Here is a 23449-nt window from a genome sequence, read left to right as displayed (position 1 = left end):
TGGGGAAGAAAAAAGGGCCCGCGAGATTTTAACTGATTCTTGTAGTACTCGACGAGAGAAATCGATTAGTGAAGGAATGTTCAAAATCGGCGCAGGCAAGCATGAAAAAAAAATCCCACTTTCATGTACCGGTTCAAAATGGGGAAGAAAAAAGGGCCCGCGAGATTTTAACTGATTCTTGTAGTACTTGACGACAGAAATAGATTACTGAAAGAATTTTCAAAATCGGCACAGGCAAGCATGAAGAAAATCGCATTTTCAGGTACCGGTTCAAAATGAGAAGAAAAAAGGACCGCGAGATTTTAACTGATTCTTGTAGTACTCGACGAGAGAAATCGATTAGTGAAGGAATGTTCAAAATCGGCGCAGGCAAGCATGAAAAAAAAATCCCACTTTCATGTACCGGTTCAAAATGGGGAAGAAAAAAGGGCCCGCGAGATTTTAACTGATTCTTGTAGTACTCGACGACAGAAATAGATTACTGAAAGAATTTTCAAAATCGGCACAGGCAAACATGAAGAAAATCGCATTTTCAGGTACCGGTTCAAAATGGGAAGAAAAAAGGGCCCGCGAGATTTTAACTGATTCTTGTAGTACTCGTCGAGAGAAATCGACTAGTGAAGGAATTTTCAAAATCGGCGCAGGCAAGCATGAAGAAAATTGCATTTTCATGTAGCGGTTCAAAATGGGAAGAAAAAAGGACCGCGAGATTTTAACTGATTCTTGTAGTACTCGACGAGAGAAATCGATTAGTGAAGGAATGTTCAAAATCGGCGCAGGCAAGCATGAAGAAAATCGCATTTTCATGTACCGGTTCAAAATGGGGAAGAAAAAAGGGCCCGCGGGATTTTAACTGATTCTTGTAGTACTCGAAAACAGAAATAGATTACTGAAAGAATTTTCAAAATCGGCACAGGCAAACATGAAAAAAATCGCATTTTCAGGTACCGGTTCAAAATGGGAAGAAAAAAGGACCGCGAGATTTTAACTGATTCTTGTAGTACTCGTCGAGAGAAATCGACTAGTGAAGGAATTTTCAAAATCGGCGCAGGCAAGCATGAAAAAAAATCGCACTTTCATGTACCGGTTCAAAATGGGGAAGAATAGAGGGCCCGCGAGATTTTAACTGGTTCTTGTAGTACTCAACGGGAGAAATCGATTAGTGAAGGAATTTTCAAAATCGGCGCAGGCAAACATGGAGTAAATGGCATTTTCATGTACCGGTTCAAAATGGGGAAGGAACAAGGTCCCGCGAGTTTGAACCGCTACGATGTATGTTCACGAATGTGCCCGTCTTCTCAAATTTAGTTAATTACTGTGACACTGAAACATGTGACACAGAGTCACATTGTGGATGACTCTGCAATCGGCAACCACTGCACATATACTCCTCCCGCCCCACAGTTTGATTATTTCGATCCATTCCTCACGTGCTAACGGCATGGTTCAACATCTGCAAGAAAGAGGTAAATGTAACGTTCAATTGGCAATAGCTTTTCACCAAATTAAGCTGCATGAAATCTGATTGCATATTTGACATACTGAGAAAATTCTAGCCCGTGGCCATATGTATCACATATCCCACCAGTTCATAAAAATTTTGAACACAAAATTACGGTCGTCCGTGTGACGTACTCCCAAAAGGCCTAATGTGTATCACCCACCTCACATTCAATGAAACCACATCCGTGTAGAATTAAGAAAGGAACCTCTTATGATGTATACAGGATGTCTCAAACGTTCCCTGACATAGGGTAACTCTGTTATTATCAGAGTTACGACAAAATGTAAGAGGAAAAACATCTCGAAATATGACGTTTTCAATCTAAAGTGAACACTTTTTTAAAAAATCGGACAAGATGAATGTGCTGTATACTCTTTATGCACCCAATTTTAAATGAAAATGCAACGTTGTCATTTACCTGGACCCACGACATAAGTGAATGAAGTTACTGTTTGAAACGGGGGCTGGCCATCGACATGTTAGCGTAAAAGACAGTAACTTCACTCACTTCTGTTGTGGGTCCAGGTAAATGGCAACGTTGCATTTTCATTTCACATTGGGCGCATAGAGAGTGTACAGCGCAAACGGGTCATCCGATTTTAAAAATTCCTTCACTTTAGATTGAAAACATCATAATTGGATATGCTTTTCCCTCCTACATTCTGTTGTAACTCTGATAATAACAGAGTTACCCTATGTCAGGGGACTTTTGAGACACCCTGTATACCTTATTTAATGTATGTTTGATGTCACTATAACTGTAGTATAATTTAGTTTATTTAAATTTACAATTTAATACAAGTAGATTCGGATTTACATGCGTAGGATTTTGTATGCATCTAACTAATGAATTCTTTTATTTTTATGCTTAACTTAGTGACTTGGCTTTGGACTGCAACTGATTATTGTAACCCATTATTGCTTGAGAAGAAACAAGATATCCGAATCTTCATTTGGAGAAATCAAAGGTCTATTGGAAAGCTGGGGATTACAATCATTAATTTCTACATTTCAAGGTGCGTAGTAAATTATATATTGTGTTTATTGTTAAATTACTATTATTGGGTTTAGAATCAATGAAGCACTTCATGATATTTTATGGGGATCAAGATGGGTGCCGGATAGATAAGTATTTGAGCGTCAGGCTCTTATTTCTTTTCAATTTAATATTTAATCAATGATTATTTTTCTCCCTCATTATTCCACCAAATCGTATTCCAAGATCATATATCCGTTTTTGTTCGATATATCCATATTTTTGATCTCTTTCATATTTCTATATTTTCGATTTTTGATATTGTTTGTATTTCGATATTGCTGTATTTTTCGATATTTCGAACAAGTTTCGATAGTTTGTCGACATCGATTATTTATATCTAAATTCGGATATCCCAAAGCCCTATCGAGCACCCTCCGAAATGAAGTTTTTGGCTATGGACCTGATTAGGGATGCGCACGAGACAAGACGAGACAATTTTTGTTACGAAATTCGAGACAAGATAGAGCTTTTCCAATAGAAACGGATCCAGTTTTCGAGACGAGACAACTTTCGCGGCACCTTTTCGAGAGGAGACAACCTCAAATCTTTTCTCTTGCGCATCCCTAGACTTGATCATGAGTTATCAAAAAAAAATGTTAATGAGAAATAACATGTAAATACAATATAGGTAGCTAAAACATTTTTGTTTTCATTCTTCAGTAATGCATTGTTATTAATCTCAGGGGGGGCGGTGGCTCAGTGGTAGAGCGTTCACCTCCGGTGCTTGGGGTCCCTGGTTCAATCCCAACTCGCGCCGTGTGGACTTTGTGGTGGACAAACACCTTGCTCGTGGGTTTTCTCGGGGTTCTCCCGTTTCCTCCCACTTTGCTCATTCCACCATTTCACTCATTTCTCATTATCACCGTCTCCTTATCCTAACCGGCATAACCGTGGGACGTTAAACTTAAAGATTTCATTTTTTATTAATCTCAGCATTTTATAGTGTATTCTTAAGCTTAAGGTGATGTATAATTAAATTTTGAATTCAGTTAACTTATTTTGTTTCTCAGATTGTTTTTAAAATGTATGTACAATTGTTTATGTTCATTCTCGAGAGTTTAAAGTGACGTATAGTTATTAAACATAGTATTTAATATTGTACTCTTAACGTGGAAGTGATATACAGTTAACTTTTGAATTCAGTTAACATTTTTCTTTCTGAAATTGCTTTAAAAAGTATGTAAAAACGTTTTTATTTTCTTTCTTGAGTGCTAAAAGTGATGCAAAGTTATTAAGCTTACTACTTTATATTGTATTCTCAACCCTAAACTGATACACAGTGCGTTTTTGAATAAATTGTCAAGTTATTTGAGTGATGAACACTGGTAGAAAATCCTGACTACTACTGGAACATTTTGATTTTAAGGTGACGACTACTGGTGCAAGGATTTTAAAATATTGTTTTTCCTTCAAGGGCTACTCCTTTTTGAATTCTGACTACATGGTCACTATAGGAAGGATCAGTGAGTCTTTCCAACTATGGTACAGCTCCGACAGATTCACGATGCTCAGAGAAGAGACAAAATAGTATGTTTTCAAACTTAAAGTGAGAACCACTGGCGTTTTTACCTTGCTATGCAAAAGTAAGTGAGTACTCCAATGGGGTTCCAATGCGGTACCTAATTTCTGCATTTTAGATATATGGAAATACATGTCTCTAAAATGTAAAGAACTGATTTTTTTAGGGGGGGGAATAAACTATAGGTATGTGGGGCTTGCATACTTGACGCTACAATTCGGAAATTGAATTAAAATATGACTAACGGCTATCAAGATGTTGTCAAATAAAGGGAGGACCAACACAGTTAAGGGGTTTTCGTGTTAGATGCTAAAATTTCCGAAATCGGTCATGGAAAGTTAATAAACACCAGTAGCAATGTCATCTTAAAGTAATTAGATATCTTCATGGGGTGTTAGAACATCATGGAGTCTACCAAAATTAAATTTTAAAAGCTTTTGAAAATATAATCTGACATTTGTAAACAGTATTTGAAATATGTATTTACCCAAAACTTCCAGCTAGTACATCTAACATCTGGAGAAACACTGAAATAAAAGCTTGAAATTTCGGAAACAATTATTGGTCGCAACAAAATTAAATAAGATGGTACTTCTATGGGTTAAATCAGTACCTCAGTACAATTTCGATCGAAAGATTAGTTCAGTCCTAGGTTTTCTTCAGGCAATTCCAAGGGTTCATCGAGCTGTGCAAAAGAATGAAAATTCGCTGTCAATATCTAAGATAGTAAATAAGATATAAGGAATTATATATTTTATGACGTGAAAATAGAGATCTTTATGAATTTGTACTTTTGGGTCTTTCCTATAAGAAAAAAATTCAGAAAACTACTGTATATACCTTAATAGACAATTCAGTGGGCGGGGACACAGTAGCTTAGTGGTAGGGTATTTAACTAATTTTTTTTTTTTTTTTTTTTTTTGCAGAAACTATTGGAGTATTCACTTAACCCATAGAAATACGATCATTCTTAACTCCCTATTTAATTTTAAAATTAAATAAAAGGAAATATTTCAGTGTAGCGACCCACGATTATGCATTTTAGTCTCAGGGAGATTATGATTAAAGCAAGTGAATGTTGTTGACAGAATTGATGGAATGCAAAGGTGGGAGGAGAGTACCCCGAGAAAACCCACGAATACGATGTCCACTACAAACTGACTTGGCCGTGGATCGAACCAAGAACCCAATACACCAGAGGTAAGCACTCTACCACTAAGCCACTGTGCCCCCGCCCATTTAATTGTCTATTAAGGTATATACGGTTGTTTTCTGAAATTTCTTCTTCTTACAGCAAATACTCAAAAGTACAAATCCATGTGGGTCTCTATTTTTACGACGTCATAAAATACATAATTCCTTATATCTCGCTTGCTATATTAGATATTGACAAAAAATGTTCACTTTATTTCAGAGCCCGATGAACGCTTGGAATTGTCCAAAGAAAATTTAGAGCTGAATTAATCTTTCGATCGAAATTGTACTGACGAGTCTGAGGTTCTCACTTAACCCATATAAGTACCATCTTATTTAACTTTTGTTAGGATCAATAATTGTTTTCTGAAATTTCAAGATCTAATACGCTTTTATTGTATGGTGTCTCTCTAGCTGCTAGATGTACTAGCTGGAACTTTTAGGTAAATACATATTTCTAATACTCTTTACAAATGTCAAAATATATTTTACAAAACTTTTAAAATTTAATCTTGGTAGACCCCATGATGTTCTTAAACTCCATGGAAATACCTAATTATTTTAAGATGAAATTGCTACTGATGCTTATTAATTTTACATGACCGGTTTCGGAAATTTTACCACCTAACACGAAAACCCCATAACTATATGGATCCTCCCTTTATTTGACAATATCTTGATAGTCATATTTTAATTAATTTTCTAAATTGTACTGTCTAATATGCAAGCTCCACGTACCTATGGTGTCGCTTTTTATTTCACCATATTTCGGTAACTGTTAGGCGTACCGACTTGCGGTTTCGGTAAACACACACCTCTAACGTTCTTTAAAACGTTATTAAGACATATTTTAGAATATTTAGAAATGAGAGTTCTGGGAATATCATGGTACCCGAAAACCCCCATCAGGGCGTGTGTGTAGTGTATTTAATTGAAACTACTTTTGAGGTTATTGTAAGCCCTCGTAATTACGTTTCCGAAACTGCACCATCTAGTACGCAAACTCCACAGTTCTGTAGTGTCGCTCTTTATTTTCCCATATCTCGATATCCATAAGGCTTACCGAGTTGAGGTTTTCGGTAAACAGATGTCAGTTCCTTACATTTTAGAGACATATATTTTCATATATCTAAAAAATACAGACATTAGGTACCCCATGGTAGCCCGAACACCATTGAGGTACCCACTTACTTTTGAATGGTAATACATTTTGAGTTGTTGTTCAGCATCAATAAACACTTCATAGTTTTTCTACGTGCAACCCAAAAGTCCATACCTGACCGAACAGATTTTGTCCATTTAATCTCAAAAATGTTAAGATACTTTGTATTGTTAAGTACAACCAAATTAAGCACACTGAATATAACATTTTAAATATTTTCTGATTTTTGTTGCAGGTATTTCGTGCATCAAACCAGGATTCTGCTTGAAAGACAGTCAAAAGAAGCAGTGTAGGTTGTGGCTAAAAGTACGCCCTTTCTGAAGACAGACTCAGTTGTACTTACATTATTTTGTACGAATATATAACCCTAATAAAGATACTGTACTACAAATTATTTCTTTCTTCCATAAATTATAATAAAATATTATCTCTGTTTAAAGAAAATGATTGTTAATGTTAAGTCATTTTAATTCTTTTTCTCTGTAATAAGAACATTATCCCTAGCAATATTTTTTATCTTTGTGCTATTGCGATTGGATGAAGTAAAATTCTATACGAAGCACTATTATTTCAGACATGCATTAATAACTAATGTATTGTTCTGTATGTAAGACAATGTGTATACTGAACATGTCTAGCGAAGGTGTTGTTTTAATACAGAATCTATAACTCAGCTTTTCAGTAGTCAACTTTATTGGGAATCCGAAGAAAGAAGTTAAAAAAAAAATGTTGGACTTACCAGCGTGTGTGTGTTCGAATTCTGGACTAATCCAAATTATCCAGAGAAATCATTATATATTTCTTTGTTGCTATTTCAGATGTATCCTTTATCCAAGTCGTATGAAACGGAGACTTCATACATCGCTATACTTTGTATGAACTATGTTCCGTATTTACTTAATCACTTTGTAACTTTCTCTAGTGTTGACAAGGCCGCAGGTGTCAATCGAATAGTTTAGTGTTTCACTCATGTCACCTTGTGACTAAGGTACGTCCTGTCGGTATATATATGGTACTGGGTTCAATTAGCGATAAAATACATTTTTAGCGTTAAACAAATGCAAAAATCTACACGAAATGAGATACCGTGATCTCTGACTTACGGATAACACCAAGCAACTAATGGTACTGAGTGTGATTGAGTTTACTAATTACTATTTGGCTAAAATCAGTGTTCCTTTATCTATAGTTCTTTTCGTGCTTTGAATTGCAAAGTTTGAAATAACCGTTTTAAATTATTGTGTATATATATCTTCCGAGTAATTCTGAGAATCATTGCTCTTTCTTTAAGCAATGTATGAGACTGTTAAATTGCTCTTTCCTTAAAATGTTGCACTAAGAAGGATGCATCCAGGAAAGTCCAAATTTGCAGAATGTCTATAGCAGGGAAGAATAAATATGTTTAGTCGATGGCTGCACAACGCCTCCGCTGTCACCACGTTGTCACACAGCGAATACAGCGAACGTTTAAGAGTATTCTGCACTTACTATTAGGTATCGGCCTGGGAACTTTGGCGCATCTACCCAGTCTCCTTCTTGGTGTTTCATTTTTAATGGCGAGTACTGAGTAGGAATAATATTGTAAGCGAATGCGTTTCCGGCTGACACCACACTTTTAATTATTGCGACATTTAAAAAAAAAAAATACCTGTTAATTAAAATGTACAGAGAAGTTATTTCTGGAAAATTCTATTCAGGCCTCTTGTGGTAACAACTGCACTTTAGTAGAAGATACTATTAAGGAAAAGAATGAGGTAAAATAATCTTTATATCGTACAAGCAATGGATGATAACAGCTTAATAAATGATTGTACGTAAATCTTGTTTGAGTTTGAATATAGGATTGTATAAGGCTGTGCATTTTGCATTATTATTGAGGTGCTGCAACTAACTAACTGCAAACCATATGATAAATTCTTACAGTAATATATCACATATTGATTTACTCTGTATGGAAACGAAAATAGTTTAATATATGGTTAACCTCCTTTGTGCCAGGGGCGGATCCAGAGGGGGGCGATCGGGGCGATCGCCCCCCCCCACAAGAGGAAACTTTCTTATTTTATATATAAATAAACCCATCCATAACAAGTTTGGAGCTCTTAAAAGTAGCAGTATTACCGCCGACCGCCCCCCCCCCAGAAGTCCGTCCTGGATCCGCCCCTGCTTTGTGCCCATAATTTTAAAATTAACGCTTGTGTCACTTTTCAACACTTGACTTTGCAGTAGCTTTCCAACGAATTAGCAGGAAGCCCAAACTTATAGGACACCCTGCAGGTAAATATATTTCTTTGGACAGTTTCACTGCTCCAAACTAAGATTTGAAAAGTGTAGTATTGTTAATTTTATTATTATTGGCACAAAGGAGATCAACCATATTTTAAGCTATTTTTGTTTTCATACAGAGTAAAACAATATTTGACAACATTACAGTAAGAATGTATCATGCACTTTGCAGTATGTTGCAGCACTTTAATAATGGTGCACTATACGTACACTCTAGATCCTGCATATGTCCGATCCATACATTACAAGAAGGCAATACGTATTCGATACAGGTAAAATCTGTATATTTCATATGGACAACCTATTAGCTATATACATCCAATCTATACATTACATATGGCCAACCTGTACGCGACATACGTATAATCTATATGCTGCATGCAGACAGTCTGTAAGCTACATATATGCACTCTGTATGGTGCATACGGATATTCTGTATGCTGTATCTGGACAAGCTGTGTGCGACATAAGGAAAATCTGTATAATACATACGTACAATACGTATACTGTATCTAGTCGTACGTATGGGGCACAAGTACAATATAGATGCTGTCTCGGGGTTGAACGCAAGAAACATACGTACAGAACGTATATTGCATACTTCTTGAAATCATGCTCCGTCCTGATAGTCAGTGTATGTCGTCATTATTAACCCACATGCTACATACGACCCTGACGTCACAAAGCTAGATATTACCTACTTGTTACTGCAGATAACGTCACACGAATGACGTCATTGCACTTGTGCAGACAGTACGTATAATACATACTTTTTCAGCTATACGTTTGCTGCAGGATGTTATATACGGTTGTACGTTAAGTCCAGAAACTACAGGAATTACGAATGTAACCTACGTTTTTAAGTATGCCACCTACATTTTTTTTTCTCAGTGCACGAACACGACATTGCCCACTAAAAACTAGGGTTGCCAGGCTTTTAAGAGAGGAAAAGAGGAGATTTTTATGATTTGTAGGTATAATAAAAACGTTTCTTTTTTAAATATTAACTGACTTGTATCTTCAAAAAACCAAATTCTTAACGATAATAATAATAATGACTTATTTTCTGTTTTTAGCTTTTTTCTAAGTCGGTTAATATTGCTTTTCTTAAAAGAAGTTCTGCTGTTTAGTGCTTTTTTGAAGTCGATTATTATTCTTTTGTTTATCATTATTATTTTTTTTCAATTTTCCGTTACTTCACTTCCTTAGTTGGTCCTGAACTAAAGGTAGAACATATTTTAGGTATGGAAGACTCTGCGGGAGTTCATATCATAGTCTCAGTGTTGAAAGGAACGCTGAACTTCAATTCAACCAGCAATAAAACACTAACTTCCTATAAAATTGGTCGGCCTACGAAACATGCATTAACAAATACTTTCATTAAAAAATCGATCTAAGCGTTACGGAATTATGCATTAGCACACACACAAAATAATTACATTAATACTGTCAACCATTGATAAGTTTCATATCTAGCTGCAACTATACTCATTAGATCCTAATGAATGTACTTACCTGGAAATTCAATAGAAGTATACTGTTTCAAAGAAAAGAAGACTCATTAAAATCGCTGCGTCTATGTCAGTTACGCGTGAAAAGATATAAATTGAAGTCGGTTATTTACGATATTAATACTGCATTCGTTGAGATGTTTCATAATCTAGCTCCAAAAGATATAATCAGATCCTGACATAATTTACGTGCGATAACAGGGGAAGTATACCCTTTCCCAAAAAAAGAAAAAAATCACAAAATCGGTCCACTTATGTCGAAGTTATGCTTGAACATACACAAAACACACAATTGAATTAAGAACCTTCTATTTTTTTTAAGTCAGTTATACTTAATTATCAAAATTATTGAAATATTTGTTATAAGCAATGGGTATAGCCCCTTGGTTTAGTGAAAACTTTATCGAAATATGACCAACGGTTATCGAGACAATGTTGAATTGCTAATCCAGCCAGCATCTGCGTTGCAGAAATAATGTGCATCTTTTTTTAATATATATAATTAATTTAATTACCAATTCTTTTTTCAATATTTGATATGTTAGAACCTTCGTATTGAAATAGCTTATTCGATTAGTGGAAACCACATGGAGATGTGACCAACTGTTCTGGATATAATCGCGAACAACCTTTCATACATACATACAGGTCAAACAAGAAACTCCTTTTTTAAGTAGGTTAGAAAAGGGAGATAAGTGATATCCAGAATTTAGATATAACGAACACATGTATATGATATCACATAGTAATGTAAAATAATTTTAATTGTAAACTGAGAGACTTTCAAAAAATAAATAAATAAATAAAGCACATTACAGTTCCGATGGGAACTCATGTGATTCAAATCTCAAATCAAGCTGAGGTCCTCGTCTCATATAAGCCCGGTGCTGAAAGGGACGCTGAACACAAATCCAACGAACCAAGTATATTTCATAAATTTTCATTTCTTTTTAATTGTAATTAATTTTAATGAAGAATTTGTATCGGTTAACAGTCCCATATTATATTTTTTATGTTCAAAAAATTCTTGCTGGACATATATAAAGTTATAACCACTTCCAGTCCTGTTTTTATTACTTCATAAAAACTTTCTGTTTCTGATATCAATATACAGCGATTAATAAAACTGTGATATGGTTAGGTGTTGACAGATGAAGGCTAAGATGTTAGAACCAAATTATTCTTAAGCATAAGTTTGAGGTACCGGTTAGGTAGAAGGTTAAAAGTCATCTGTTGCATTTTGTCTCTGAATACTAAGTTAATACAGTTGGTTGCGTTATTAATAGTGTTTGAGAAATCAGTTTTTCTATTTTTTCACTAACTCATAAAAACATTTAAAGTGTTCAGAAGTGGAATTTCCTTTATTTATTAGAAAACGGAAGAAATCGTTTTATGGGAAAGATAGAAATACAGCGTGATTCAAAATGATGTGAACGACAAGGAAACGTTCTATAAGTGATAATACTCTATCAACAATGAAATCCCTATGAAAATACTTTCAATATTATCCTCAAGTTTTGTTTGGAACGAGCGTAGTAGTTTAAAATTTATCCGCTAGGTGGCAGAGTGATTATTTCCAAGATGGCTGCCTGTGGTGCCGAGAGAGCATTTTGCGTGTTACAGTTTCACGTTTGTCGGTCTGTTGTTAGTGTTCAACGCGAGTTGCGCAGAAAATTTTACTAAGATCCACCATCAAAGAACTCCATACGTAAGTGGTATGACAAATTCCACAGAACGGGATACATTTATAAAGAAAAATCGCCCGGTAGGCCGTCCACTTCTGAGGCAGATGTCGAAAGGTTTCGAACCAGTTTCCAACGCAGCCCACAAAAGTCAACAAGGAGAGTTAGCAAAGAGCTTCAAACGTCTCAAACAACTGTTTGGCGTGTAGTGCGTAAACATTTAAACATGTATCCGTATCGAGTGCAGTTATTACAACACTTAACACCTAATGATCACACGTGTCGCAAGACTTTTTGAGAGTCGTTTCAAGAGTTGTGCAGTGCTGTTGATGATTTTTTTTTTTGGCAAACTTTGTTTCAGTGATGAGGCTACGTTCCGTGAAGAGTGAATAAACAAAATGTTCTCATTTGGGTAACTGAGAAGCCTCACTAAATCTGTGAAATTTTACGTGATTCACCGAAGACGAATGTGTTTTGTGCAAGTTCATCTTCAAAAGTTTATGGTCCATACTTTTTTGACGAAGGAACTGTGACTGGACAAACATTTCTACAAATGCTTACTACGTGGCTTATGCCACAGCTCGAACATGACAGTGCAAACTTCATCTATCAATTGGATGGAGCTCCATGTCACTTTCATCACAATGTCAGAAATTTCCTCAACAACAGACTACCACACCGCTGGATTGGGCGGTCAGGTAAAAGTGATAATCAACTTCTACGTTGGCCACCAAGATCACCTTACTTAACCCCCAGCGATTTTTTCTGTGGGGATATCTAAAAACATTGTCTACAAACTCCCTCTACCCCAAGATGTGAATGAACTGAAAGGGCGCATCACTGCTGCAGTGCAAACTGTTGATGCAAACAAATCGAAACGGGTGTGGGCGGAATTGGAATACCAAATTGATGTATGCAGGGTAACAAAGGGGGCCCACATAGAACATTTGTGATGTACTATTTTCATTTTTTTTATCACAAAAACTTGTACAGTTTCAGTATTTAACTGTAAGATTTGAAGCTATTTGGATGATTAATAAAAAAAAAAAAAGTTATAAGATGTTGTAACCGTTCACAGCATTTTGAATCATGCTGTATAATGTAAAACATGTCGGGAAAACGTAAAACTCAAGGAGAAAATGTAAAAACTGGTACCGGTAACCATATTACTACCTCACATGATCTGGGATCAAACCAAGGACCTCTCGAACCTACAGGTCTAAAGATTGTAACCTCATGCAAATTCAACGTACCTGGGCTTCCAACATTGCACCTAGTGTATAAGTGCCTCCTCCAGTGTAGGTAATACTCGGAAGTTCACGTTCTAGCAGACGACACTTGTGGTTGTCAACATTTGCATTTGTCAGGTGATCAATATGGCGGACGACTCGATTCTTTGAGGAAAATGTGACAACAGAAACACGAGTCGTGTTATATGAAACAGTGAAATCGGCGAGTAACTTTTTCACAAATTTTAATTCGTTGAAGAAGTTTTGAGCACCCACACTCGCTGAAGAATCAACCAAAAAGATTAAATCCACTTTTTTGTTTGCTGTTGCTTTTAGCCTTTGAACATGTTTCTTTAACACTTCACCTAATACTTCAACTTTCGGTTTCAAGACGTTACTTTCTTCGATGCTTATAACGTCTGTAACACCTTTCGGCGCACTAGTAACAAATATCTCTTCAGGTTCTTTTGTAACTGGTTCCTGGCATCTTGCAGAAAAATAACAAACCAACAACACAATAACACGCACATTAAATGCATACATGGTTATTTTCTATACTATTTGTGTCCGGAAAACAACCATTTTAAAGCATTTTCTAATTTTTGGGATGGTTTAACGAATATGAGGCAGACATTAATGTTTCTACTAGAACATTGACCTATGTGAGATGTTCTTGACCTCAATGAACTTAGACGACATAACCTTAATACTGTGTTTATTTTATAAGAAAAATAAAAGATAAAGAGATACGAAGGGCTTATATTAGAAGGCGCACGATTTCCTCTACACTTTAAAAGCAACACTACTGAACGTGCTATCAACTCTGAGAAACTGCCAGAAGGCATCGAGTAAAGAGGAAAGAAAAATGATATCAAGAAAAAAAGAAAAGAAAAAGAACTAAATGACAGCTGCAGTGAATGTCACTGGGCTAATGATGTTCCCAGAATTCAGTGCTTTGATATATGACACTCTCCACTCAACATACCACCCACTTAGACCAAAAAATCACAGTCAGACGGCTGAGAAAAATATTTGGTAAGCGAATGCTACATGTTACGCTTAAAGAATGAGTTGTAAAAACAGCGGACATTTGAACATTTGACGTAGCTCTAGAAAGTCACTTTCACTGAACTGTAATTTGCAAACATTTTATTGAAATATTATAGACGAGAGAATTCTGCAACAATCAGTATGAGTCATCTACTCTTCCCTCTCTGCCAAGCTAATCAAGGAGTACCGACAGCGTGTCACGAAACTCAGTTCTTGGATATTTTTTGACAGTATTTATTATTATTATTATTATTATTATTATTATTATTATTATTATTATTATTATTATTATTATTATTATTATTATTATTATTATTATTATTATTATTATTATAGGCTATTTTAATTATGGATCCTGTCAACTGTGTGCATCATAGACGACAGAAATGAAGGCTGATTCTTGATCCAGTTTTCCAAAGTGGAGAAATTATACTAGTACATATATTAACATGTGGAAAACAAAATTTTCATATTGAAAGTAAAATGTGTGTGTCAATCAAAGGAAATTCAAACTGAAAACATCTTCAGTACAAAATTCTACAATTTGAAGGGCAGGAATTCAAAATGATGATATTATTTTCGTAATTTTAAAACAAAAGGCACTCAATTATGCATGGGAATTTTTGGAATATAATCTTCAAAAAGTTGTAATTAAGTCTTTTATTTATTATTTTTAAAATGAAAAATCGTTCTGCAAATCTTCAAATCTTTCTAGTAGATACAAATTGTTCTCCCCCATTAATTTTAAATTGGCATGGAAAAGTTCGTATGTCTTTTTGTAGAGCTTATACCAGGCACACACCCAGAAATTTTTGTTAGGAAAAGTCTAAGCTTTTGGGGGGAGGGAGGTGTCCAACACTACAAGCCACTACGTCTATGTAGTATTGAACGTGTATTATTCTGCACCCGAAAAGACGGTAAGTAATTGTAAAATACTTCCACCTATATTTTCAGAAAAATAATGATAGAACTAGGTTGTTTTTACAAGAGAAAGAGTAAGATGAAATGTAAGATCAAATTTTCATGCTACATCAATCATTTCTTTGTTAAGCAAGTATAGTTTTATTGAGAAAATGTATAAACGTATGCTGAGTTAGGAAGATTTAAGGGCTCTAGACCCGGTGGACCCCGTGGGTGAACCTCTGGTTTATACCAGCTTAAATCAGTACAACGCTATAATGAACTAAGGTGGGCGCGAGGTCTCACTTTAACCCTGGAAGTTATTACAGCATGAAAAATGCATAAGCTGTGGGATGTAAATTGCTGTGAGTCATTAAGTAGCCGAAGTAGTAGAAGGACAAATCAATTTTAGCTTAACATAACAGCTATTAATAAAACTTCAGACATAGTTATATCTAATCTCCAGATTTACAAGCCTAAAATTAATATTCAGATGCTTTCTTTTTCTGCGCTAACATACTTTCTTCTCATAAAAATAACACTGTTAGTTTTAAAGTAGTTTCATTATGTTGCCCATAAAAGATGAAACAATGTGTACGTGTTGAAAACATAAAAAAGGCGTTTACTATAAGAGTGGGGTTGCACTTTCCCTTCGCGAATTCTAGTATTCAGCAAATTTAGAACCCATTCGGCAAGTACTAAATTTCGGAAGGGGGGGATAATGTGTTACATATCATTATTCTAAACATAAATAATTACATTGCAGAAAATTCTTATGCTTAACCATGTCGGTCCCGGCGTCATGCACAGGAGACACAAAATATGACGACATTATTATTGATTTATAACTTTAAAATCAGACTGGCAACATTGAAAACTGCTTACAAGGGATAATCATAAATGAATCATCCCTTGTAAATAGTTTTCAATGTTACCAGTCGGATTTTAAACTTGTAAAGCAATAATAATGTCGTCATATTTTATGTCCCCTGTGGAGGACGCCGGGACCGACATGGATAATGTAATAACAAACAAGCTAAATTACAACTCAAAATTATTTTTGTGAGTCGCCTACTTCTCTTACTGACTACCAGTCGTTCTTTCAGAAAAAAATGTTCCGGGGGGCACACTTAGTGTTCCAATGGGTACTGGCGGTACTATTCAATTTATGATTATATTATAGACGTACTATTTTGATCTCCTCCGGTGGGCACTTTCCGAGTTCCGGAGGGGGCAGTGCCCTCCAAAAAAAAAAGTCTTGAAGAAACACTGCTGATTACTGATACATAGTCCAGAAAGAATAGATAAACTAATGCCAATTATTTAAGACTAGCTTCAATTACCCGCTTCGCTTTGTTAAATTAAGAAAACACAGTAATATGTTCCGTTGGTCAGTCACTTTTTACTATTACTAAAGTGCACTTCGATATTTGTCATTTTCGAGAATTTTTATTTTTCTCCCCCTCTCTTCCCCCAAGTTACGGTGCTGAATTTCGATTTTATATATATATATATATATATATATATATACAGGGTTCATTATGAAAGTAATGTGCATGATGCTACCCTGACTCAACAATCCACCGCAGCGCGCGCTGCCGGCGCGGAAAAAGTAGTGGGTGTTCTGTCCTTCCAAACGCTCCCGGAGTCAGTCTGCTGCGAGCAGTGACAGCATGTGCATGTCGATCCGCGTGAAGCACGTTTTTACAAGTTGTAACACAGCGCGATGGAGGGTTCGCTCGAACAACGCTACTCCATAAAATTTTGCGTCAAGTTGGGTAAGAATGCTACGGAAACTTACCAGATGCTGAAAGAGGCCTACAAGCAGGAGTGTTTGTCAAGATCCCAGGTCGGAAAATGGCACAAGTCGTTCAAGGAGGGTCGGGAGGAGGTCGCCGACGAGCCCCGTTCTGGACGCCCAGCAACGGCCAGGACCGACGACAACGTTAACCGTGCGCGTAAAGTGTTGCGCTCAGACCGGCGTGTAAGCATTCAACAAATCGCGGACACCCTAAACATGTCAACATTTGCGGTACATGGGATAGTGACCGAGGACCTGCAAATGGGAAAGGTCTGTGCGAAACTTGTGCCGAAGGTGTTAACGAACGAACAAAAAGAACTTCGAATTTTGCGCTGCAAGGAGTTGTTGGCATTGTGTGAAAGTGATCCGGACTTTTTAGACTTGGTCGTAACTGGAGACGAATCCTGGATGTTCGAATACGATCCAGAATCCAAAAGGCAGAGTGCGGAGTGGCACACCTCATACTCCCCCTGCCTCAAAAAGGCGCGCATGAGCAAATCCCGAATCAAAACCATGCTCATTGTCTTCTTCGACGTTCGATAAATCATCCATTTCGAGTTTGTGCCACCAGGACAACCTGTCAACGCACGATTTTATCTAGAAGTGCTCGAGAGACTGAAACGCAGGGTTGCCCGCGTTCGAAGTGACTTCAAAGACTCAATGAAACTCCACCACGAGAATGCACCAAGTCACACCGCCTTCACCGTCGTCGACTTCCTGGCCCGGAGCAGAACCCCAGTGGTCCCCATCCCTCCTATAGTCCTGACCTGGCTCCTAGTGACTTTTTTTTGTTTCCCCATTTGAAGAGACACCTCAAAGGAAAACATTGGGACTCCGTGCAGAACATTCAAGCCCATGTTATAAGGTTTTTAAAAGCCATTCCAGCCGAGGACTTTAAAGATGCTTTCCAGGCGTGGAAAACACGTCTCCAGAAGTATATCGATTTGAGTTTTCGTGAAGTTTTAGTTTTCGAAACATAAAAGTCTGAGGCAGTTAAATCTGCAGTTATTGAATAACAGCACGCATGCTTATTTTATTCAGGTTTCAGAAATGCTACTTTTTGTCCTCTTTAATCTTAAATGTCAACAGTCTTCATTAATAAAATTCTATTAGTTCAATGTTTGGTATGGGATCCTATAAACATATATGAAGCTACCCTAACCTAATATTTGACAATACCTAACCCTGACAATACCTAACAATACCTTGACCTAACATTTCATGAAGGGTAAGCCGAGATCTTTTCAAGTTACCCTCGTAGATGACAAGCATTTTTTACTGCAAGAAACTGATAAACTAAGTTGGTTGGAAAATTTGTAAATGGTCTAAATATTATCTGACTTTTTGTATCCTACGCATTCTCATTACTAATAGGAGAATTGAGGATTTTTCTTTCCTTTATTTACCGAAGAAATGGAGAACGAATTAGTGCAATATGTCACATTGCTGGATTAACTCTTCTATGGCTGAACTTTAAAAGATCTAACAAGAGTGATGTACGATTTTTCTGAACGCAGCCAGTTGCCTCATCCCTTTAGTCATGTGAATCGAATGGCAGAAAGAGATTTGAGAGAGTCCACCTTAGACATCCAACTATTGCTTAGCGACTGCCTTCAAAGACTGGCCTGGGAAGAGCTTGTGGTTTTAGCAAGCCACAAGTTGAACACTTTTTTAATTGTCTACAAGATCTTGTAAGGGAAAACGGTTTTCCTCCACAGGATATTTACACTATGTTCGAAACTGGCATAAATACGGTTCCTCATCAGTTTCAAAAGTGTTGTTGACTGAAAATCAGTTGTGAATAAAATTGTATCTAGTGATTGTGGAATTAACATCACAGCTGTTTCCTACATGAGTGCATCTGGTTCCTTTATTCCACCTGCGTTATTTCCCAGAAAACGGATGAAACAAGAGTTACTCGATGGATATCCGCCAGGTTCTGTGGCAATGATATCTGATTCTGGTTTAATCAACTCATAACCTTTCTACAATGGTTGTGTTATTTACACCAACATGAGCGATCAAATCCGGTCACGAAAAATGTATTGTTACTTGTTGACAATCGGTACTCTCACATTTCAATCGAGGCGATTGATTTCTGCAGGGAAAATGCAATTCTGATGTTAAGTTTACCACCCTATACCAGCCATAATTTGCAACCATTAGCCCTTTGGAGATCTTGGCTTTTGGGGCTATTTTTGAGACTTTCAGTCAAGCAGCTACTGCATCGTCACTATTTATCCTAGGATCATGGTTCATACCTCATTCTCTTCAGAATAGAGTTGGTTTTCAAATGGTTCCACTTGCATGCTCATACCATATACCAGAAGCAGGAAAAAAAATTGTCAAAGTGAAAATTTCGGAGGAAAAAAAAATTTTCTCGAACTTTGCCCCCCCTGGACCCCCCCTGTGTGATTGTAGCCATCTAAAAAAATCTGATAAATAGTACTTGGTATACTGAATGTGTGTGCCAAATTTCAAGTTTCTATCTTGAATAGTAAGGGCGGGAGAATTTTTATTAAAAATTCCCACAATGCCCCAAATCACCACAAAACACTATGATCTCAGGGAAAAAAATTCCTGAGACATCCCTAATAACCCTAAGACTATAATCCGCCATCATTCTCTTCAGAATAGAACTGTCTTTCAGGCGGTACCATTCACATGTCTCCATCATGTATCTAAGGCGAGAAATTCCTGGAAAAAGGGATTTTGGGGGGCAAAATTTCCCTTTTTTCAATTTTTGCCCCTCTGGACCCCCCCTGTTTTTACGCAAAAATCGGAAAAAAAACTTCTGGTAAATACTACTCGGTGGACTGAATGTTTGTGCAAAATTTCAATCTTCTACGTGAAAAAATAGGCCCGCCAGAAAAAATTCCCTACCATGCCCCACTTTTACCCTATACAGAAGTATATTTGGATAAAAATTCACTGAGACGGCTCTAATTACCCTAAAATAATAATTCGACCGTCGTTCTCTTCAGAATGGAACGGCCTTTCAGACGGTATGACTCACGTGGTCCTATCGTGTATGTGAGGCGGGAAAATGACGACAAACGGGATTTTTGGGGTAAAAATATCCTTTTTTTTGACCCCTTTGCCCCTCTGGTTTCCCCCCTGTTTTAGCACTGACATCGGAACAAAACATCTGGTAAATACTACTCGGTGGACTGAATGTTTGCACAAAATTTCAATCTTCTACGTTCAAAAATAAGCCCGCCAAAAAATAATGAACATAGGCTTAAAAAAAGGAAAAAATACATTTTAAGATTATGACGTCATCACCTCCCATGTCTGGACGCAGGACGGTCTGAAACCATACGTAATGTCTTCTACAATGTCTCTGGACTTGAAAAACTAAAAAAAAAACCGGAAGAAAAAGCTCAAATAGAAGAGAAATAACGCAATGTACCATGAAAAACGCGTATGGTACAAAATGTACCATAAGATCCCCAAAGGGTTAGATCGCTCCTTTTTTGGCCCGCCGAAGTCCTGGTATTCAACAGCGTGTGATAAATGGGTAAGGAATCATCTATCCCGCCCAATTACACAATTCCATGGTACTAGTTTGTTCACAGCGGCTTACTACAAAGCTGCAACAATTGGTATCGCAATATCCAGCTTTTAAGAATGTGGAATTGTCCCACTGAATCCAAGATGTGTTCACTGAAGATTTTCTTCCTTCTACTGTGGATGTCGTAGACTTAAATGTAGAAGCCAGCTCTGAATTCTAAAGCATTCCTGAAGCAACGAATCAAGCAGAAGACCTGAATCAAGCAGAAGCCCACAATCTTCCATCGGAGGATTCACTGGAAGTAAACAGGAGCCCATGTGGCGCATCCACATCAAACACTCCTTTGTCAATTGCTCATTCTCCTCCATCTGTTACCAAAGCTTCAGCCACTAACGCTGGATCCTCACTAAAAGCAAGCAGGAGCTCATGCGGACTGTCCATTTCAAACACTCCTCTATAAAGAAACAGTTTACATCAAATGTGATAAACCTGAAAAATTTAACATTGGAGATTTAATTTGCGATGTGTTTTGACAAAGAAAACATGCAAATGAATTAGCTAGGCAGTTCCCGGTGTAGTTGGTAAGGTTCCATAGTGTAGTAGAAGTTGTAGCTGTACAGTTCCACTGTGACATTTTGGCCACATGTGGAGATCACCCGACGTTTCGATCTGACATCACGCACAAGTCGAGAACAAAATCATTGGAGAAGGACTGTTCAGGGAACTTGAACTTTAGTTTCAGGAAGGAACAGATTATCTGGATATATCTGCCTGCGATAGCTACATAGAACTTAGTCTGAAGCCAATCTTCTATGGGTGAGATCGAATCATTTACTATATACTAGTTGGAATCCTCGTTAACGTTTTCACCTAAATTAGCTGCTACCGATTTTATCAAATTTAAATATGTTACTTCTTTTTCATTTATTCCAAATTTAAAGCAACTTCTGTTTTATAGCTTCTAGTACCTATTTATCAGTTTTGCTATCCCAAGTGGTGGAACGCCTCGAAATGTTAAATTAAGGAGTTGCAAAATTTAGCTAAATGGTTTCCGACCTTTTGACTAATTCTATCCCAAAACTGAATATAATCAGTGCCTATGCCACAAAGTTAGATGTGGTGAAGCGACTAAGCAAGAATTTTGGAATGGGAAGTGGTAAAAGCCTAGGACCGGATAATATTCCTATCGAAGCATATTGAATAATTTAAGTAACGAAGGAGTGCAGTAGTTTAATCGACTTTTCAATAGCATGTTGGAATCTGTAAAGATGCCAAAAGAACGGAGAAGCAGCTACGTTACGGAGGAATGTTAAGCAATGAAAAAGAGAGCACCAGAATTTGCATGTTGATGAGATGGACGCGTTCAGGTAGATGTGTGGTGTGATGCGGAAGGACAAAATTAGGAATGATCTGAGAAACAGTAAAGATTTTTAAAAATAAAGGATATGTGCAATAATGTGGCAAGTATAGGAGAATAAAACTCATGAGCCATGTAATGAAGCTCTGGAAGAAGCAATACAAAGTGAAGAGACCGAAATAATAGAAAACCAATTTTGTTTCCTGCCTGAGCGGTCGACAATGGATATAATTTCGACATAGGTCTATCCTCGTATCAGATACTAGGACAAGGGCGAAGGAAGTAATACCTACGAGCCATAGCACATTTCTCCCATGCCTGCCAGTACATGAGCAGACGCATAGACCTATGTACCACTCTGAGTGGCTGTTATGCCAAGCAAAATGGTGAAACAGAAACTTGGAATGAAGAAAAGTATAACTAAATATGGAACGCTTCTCGTATGATATATTAAATTATGTGATGAAATAATGAACAAATGTCGGTTTCGGCACTGAGAAGTTTAGTTTCAGCACAAAAATAACACTGTACTAAGTTGTGTTATTGTTGATTGTTTTAAAGATACTTTTAATAACAAGGAAAATGGAGTAATGCCTTATCAATCATATAAGTAATTTTTCTTACATTTATCTTTGTTTGCATGAACTAGACCTCTCGTTCTAAGAAAGAGAGATGATGGAAATGTTTTTAAACTCTGTTAATTTATAATAGATCTAGTTTCCTCTTTTCCCTTAATCTCTCTCTCTCTCTCTCTCTCTCTATATATATATATATATATATATATATATATATATATATATATACAGGGCCGGATTTAGAGGGGTGCACCCCCTTCGTTGTAAATATACACTATCTAAAATGAGAAGCTAGCAGTGAAAATAGCAACATTTTCCTAAACTTTCTGCCGTCATGTTTCCGTCCGCTTCAAAGAAAGCGGAGTTTTGCAAAAACAATGGTTTAAGTCGATTTTCTAAAGGTTGAATGGAAAGGATTCACCAAGCAAAGCAATATAACATTTGCCAAGTAAGGAAGAAAACAAAAGCCAGGAAGAGAGAAGAACAGTTTTTCCTGTACATCATTTGCAACCCTTTTTAAAATACTCCCCCCCCTCCTCATTTTATTTATCAGCACTGTCAGGTGTAAAGTACTTCTGTACGATCCTGTCAACTTAGAAAGAAGAAATTTGATATATGTTTTTGTTTTTTTAATTTTAAACAGACTCGTTTTATGGCTTGAAATGAGTAGTGACACTCCTGAAGGAAATTTGGGAAAGTTAAGATCATTTAAGAGAATTGCATGACAACACTGATTCCCATATTTTCCTCAGTATCTTCCTTCCAAAGACAACACAACCACGTGTTATACACCGTTGTAAAGTCCATTTCATCACCTTTATAATGCATTTAGTCTCATCACTGTAGAATAGCTATCTACAGGGTGAGCAATAACCAACATAATGCCAAAAATGGTTCACAATATTTAGCTCTCAAACAGTTGAGAATTGTATCCATGTTCATATGAACTTTTCTTTTGCTTAGTTCCCATACTACCATTTTCCAAAGTATTGACCTTTTCTCTTAAAACACCCTGTGCATTCTTCTTAGTACATTTTATAAATATATGTCCTATTTAATACGTTTTATAAAAGCGTTTTATTTTTATTCTTTAATCAATATTTTTAAAGGCATTGTGAAAGGCAAT

At 36.6% G+C, this 23449-nt stretch overlaps 2 protein-coding genes across 6 annotated transcripts in view; one reads left to right on the top strand and one right to left on the bottom strand.

The window, feature by feature from the left end:
- Nucleotides 1-13964, bottom strand: part of LOC145686217 (sushi, von Willebrand factor type A, EGF and pentraxin domain-containing protein 1-like) — a 290964-nt gene extending 277000 nt beyond the window's left edge. For 2 of the 5 annotated variants that reach the window (XM_081759275.1, XM_081759276.1), the window contains exon 1: nt 13151-13962. In XM_081759275.1, coding sequence (XP_081615401.1) covers nt 13151-13669 — 519 coding nt within the window. In that variant the 5' untranslated portion in view covers nt 13670-13962. Of the gene's footprint in view, nt 1-13150 lie in introns of all 5 variants that reach the window. The other 3 variants (XM_081759274.1, XM_081759277.1, XM_081759278.1) reach the window with 2 other exon arrangements.
- A 2838-nt stretch (nt 13965-16802) lies between these two features.
- Nucleotides 16803-17420, top strand: LOC145685298 (protein GVQW3-like). Its single transcript, XM_081757668.1, has one exon. It carries the CDS (start codon nt 16803-16805, stop codon nt 17418-17420), a length of 618 nt encoding a protein of 205 aa, XP_081613794.1.
- The last annotated feature ends 6029 nt before the right edge of the window (nt 17421-23449 follow it).

Source organism: Thermobia domestica, chromosome 5, assembly GCF_964235325.1.
Source record: "Thermobia domestica chromosome 5, izTheDome1.hap1.1, whole genome shotgun sequence".
NCBI lineage: Eukaryota > Metazoa > Arthropoda > Insecta > Zygentoma > Lepismatidae > Thermobia > Thermobia domestica.
The sequence above is the reverse complement of the archived record's forward strand: the minus strand, read 5'-3'. Positions and strand labels throughout refer to the sequence as shown.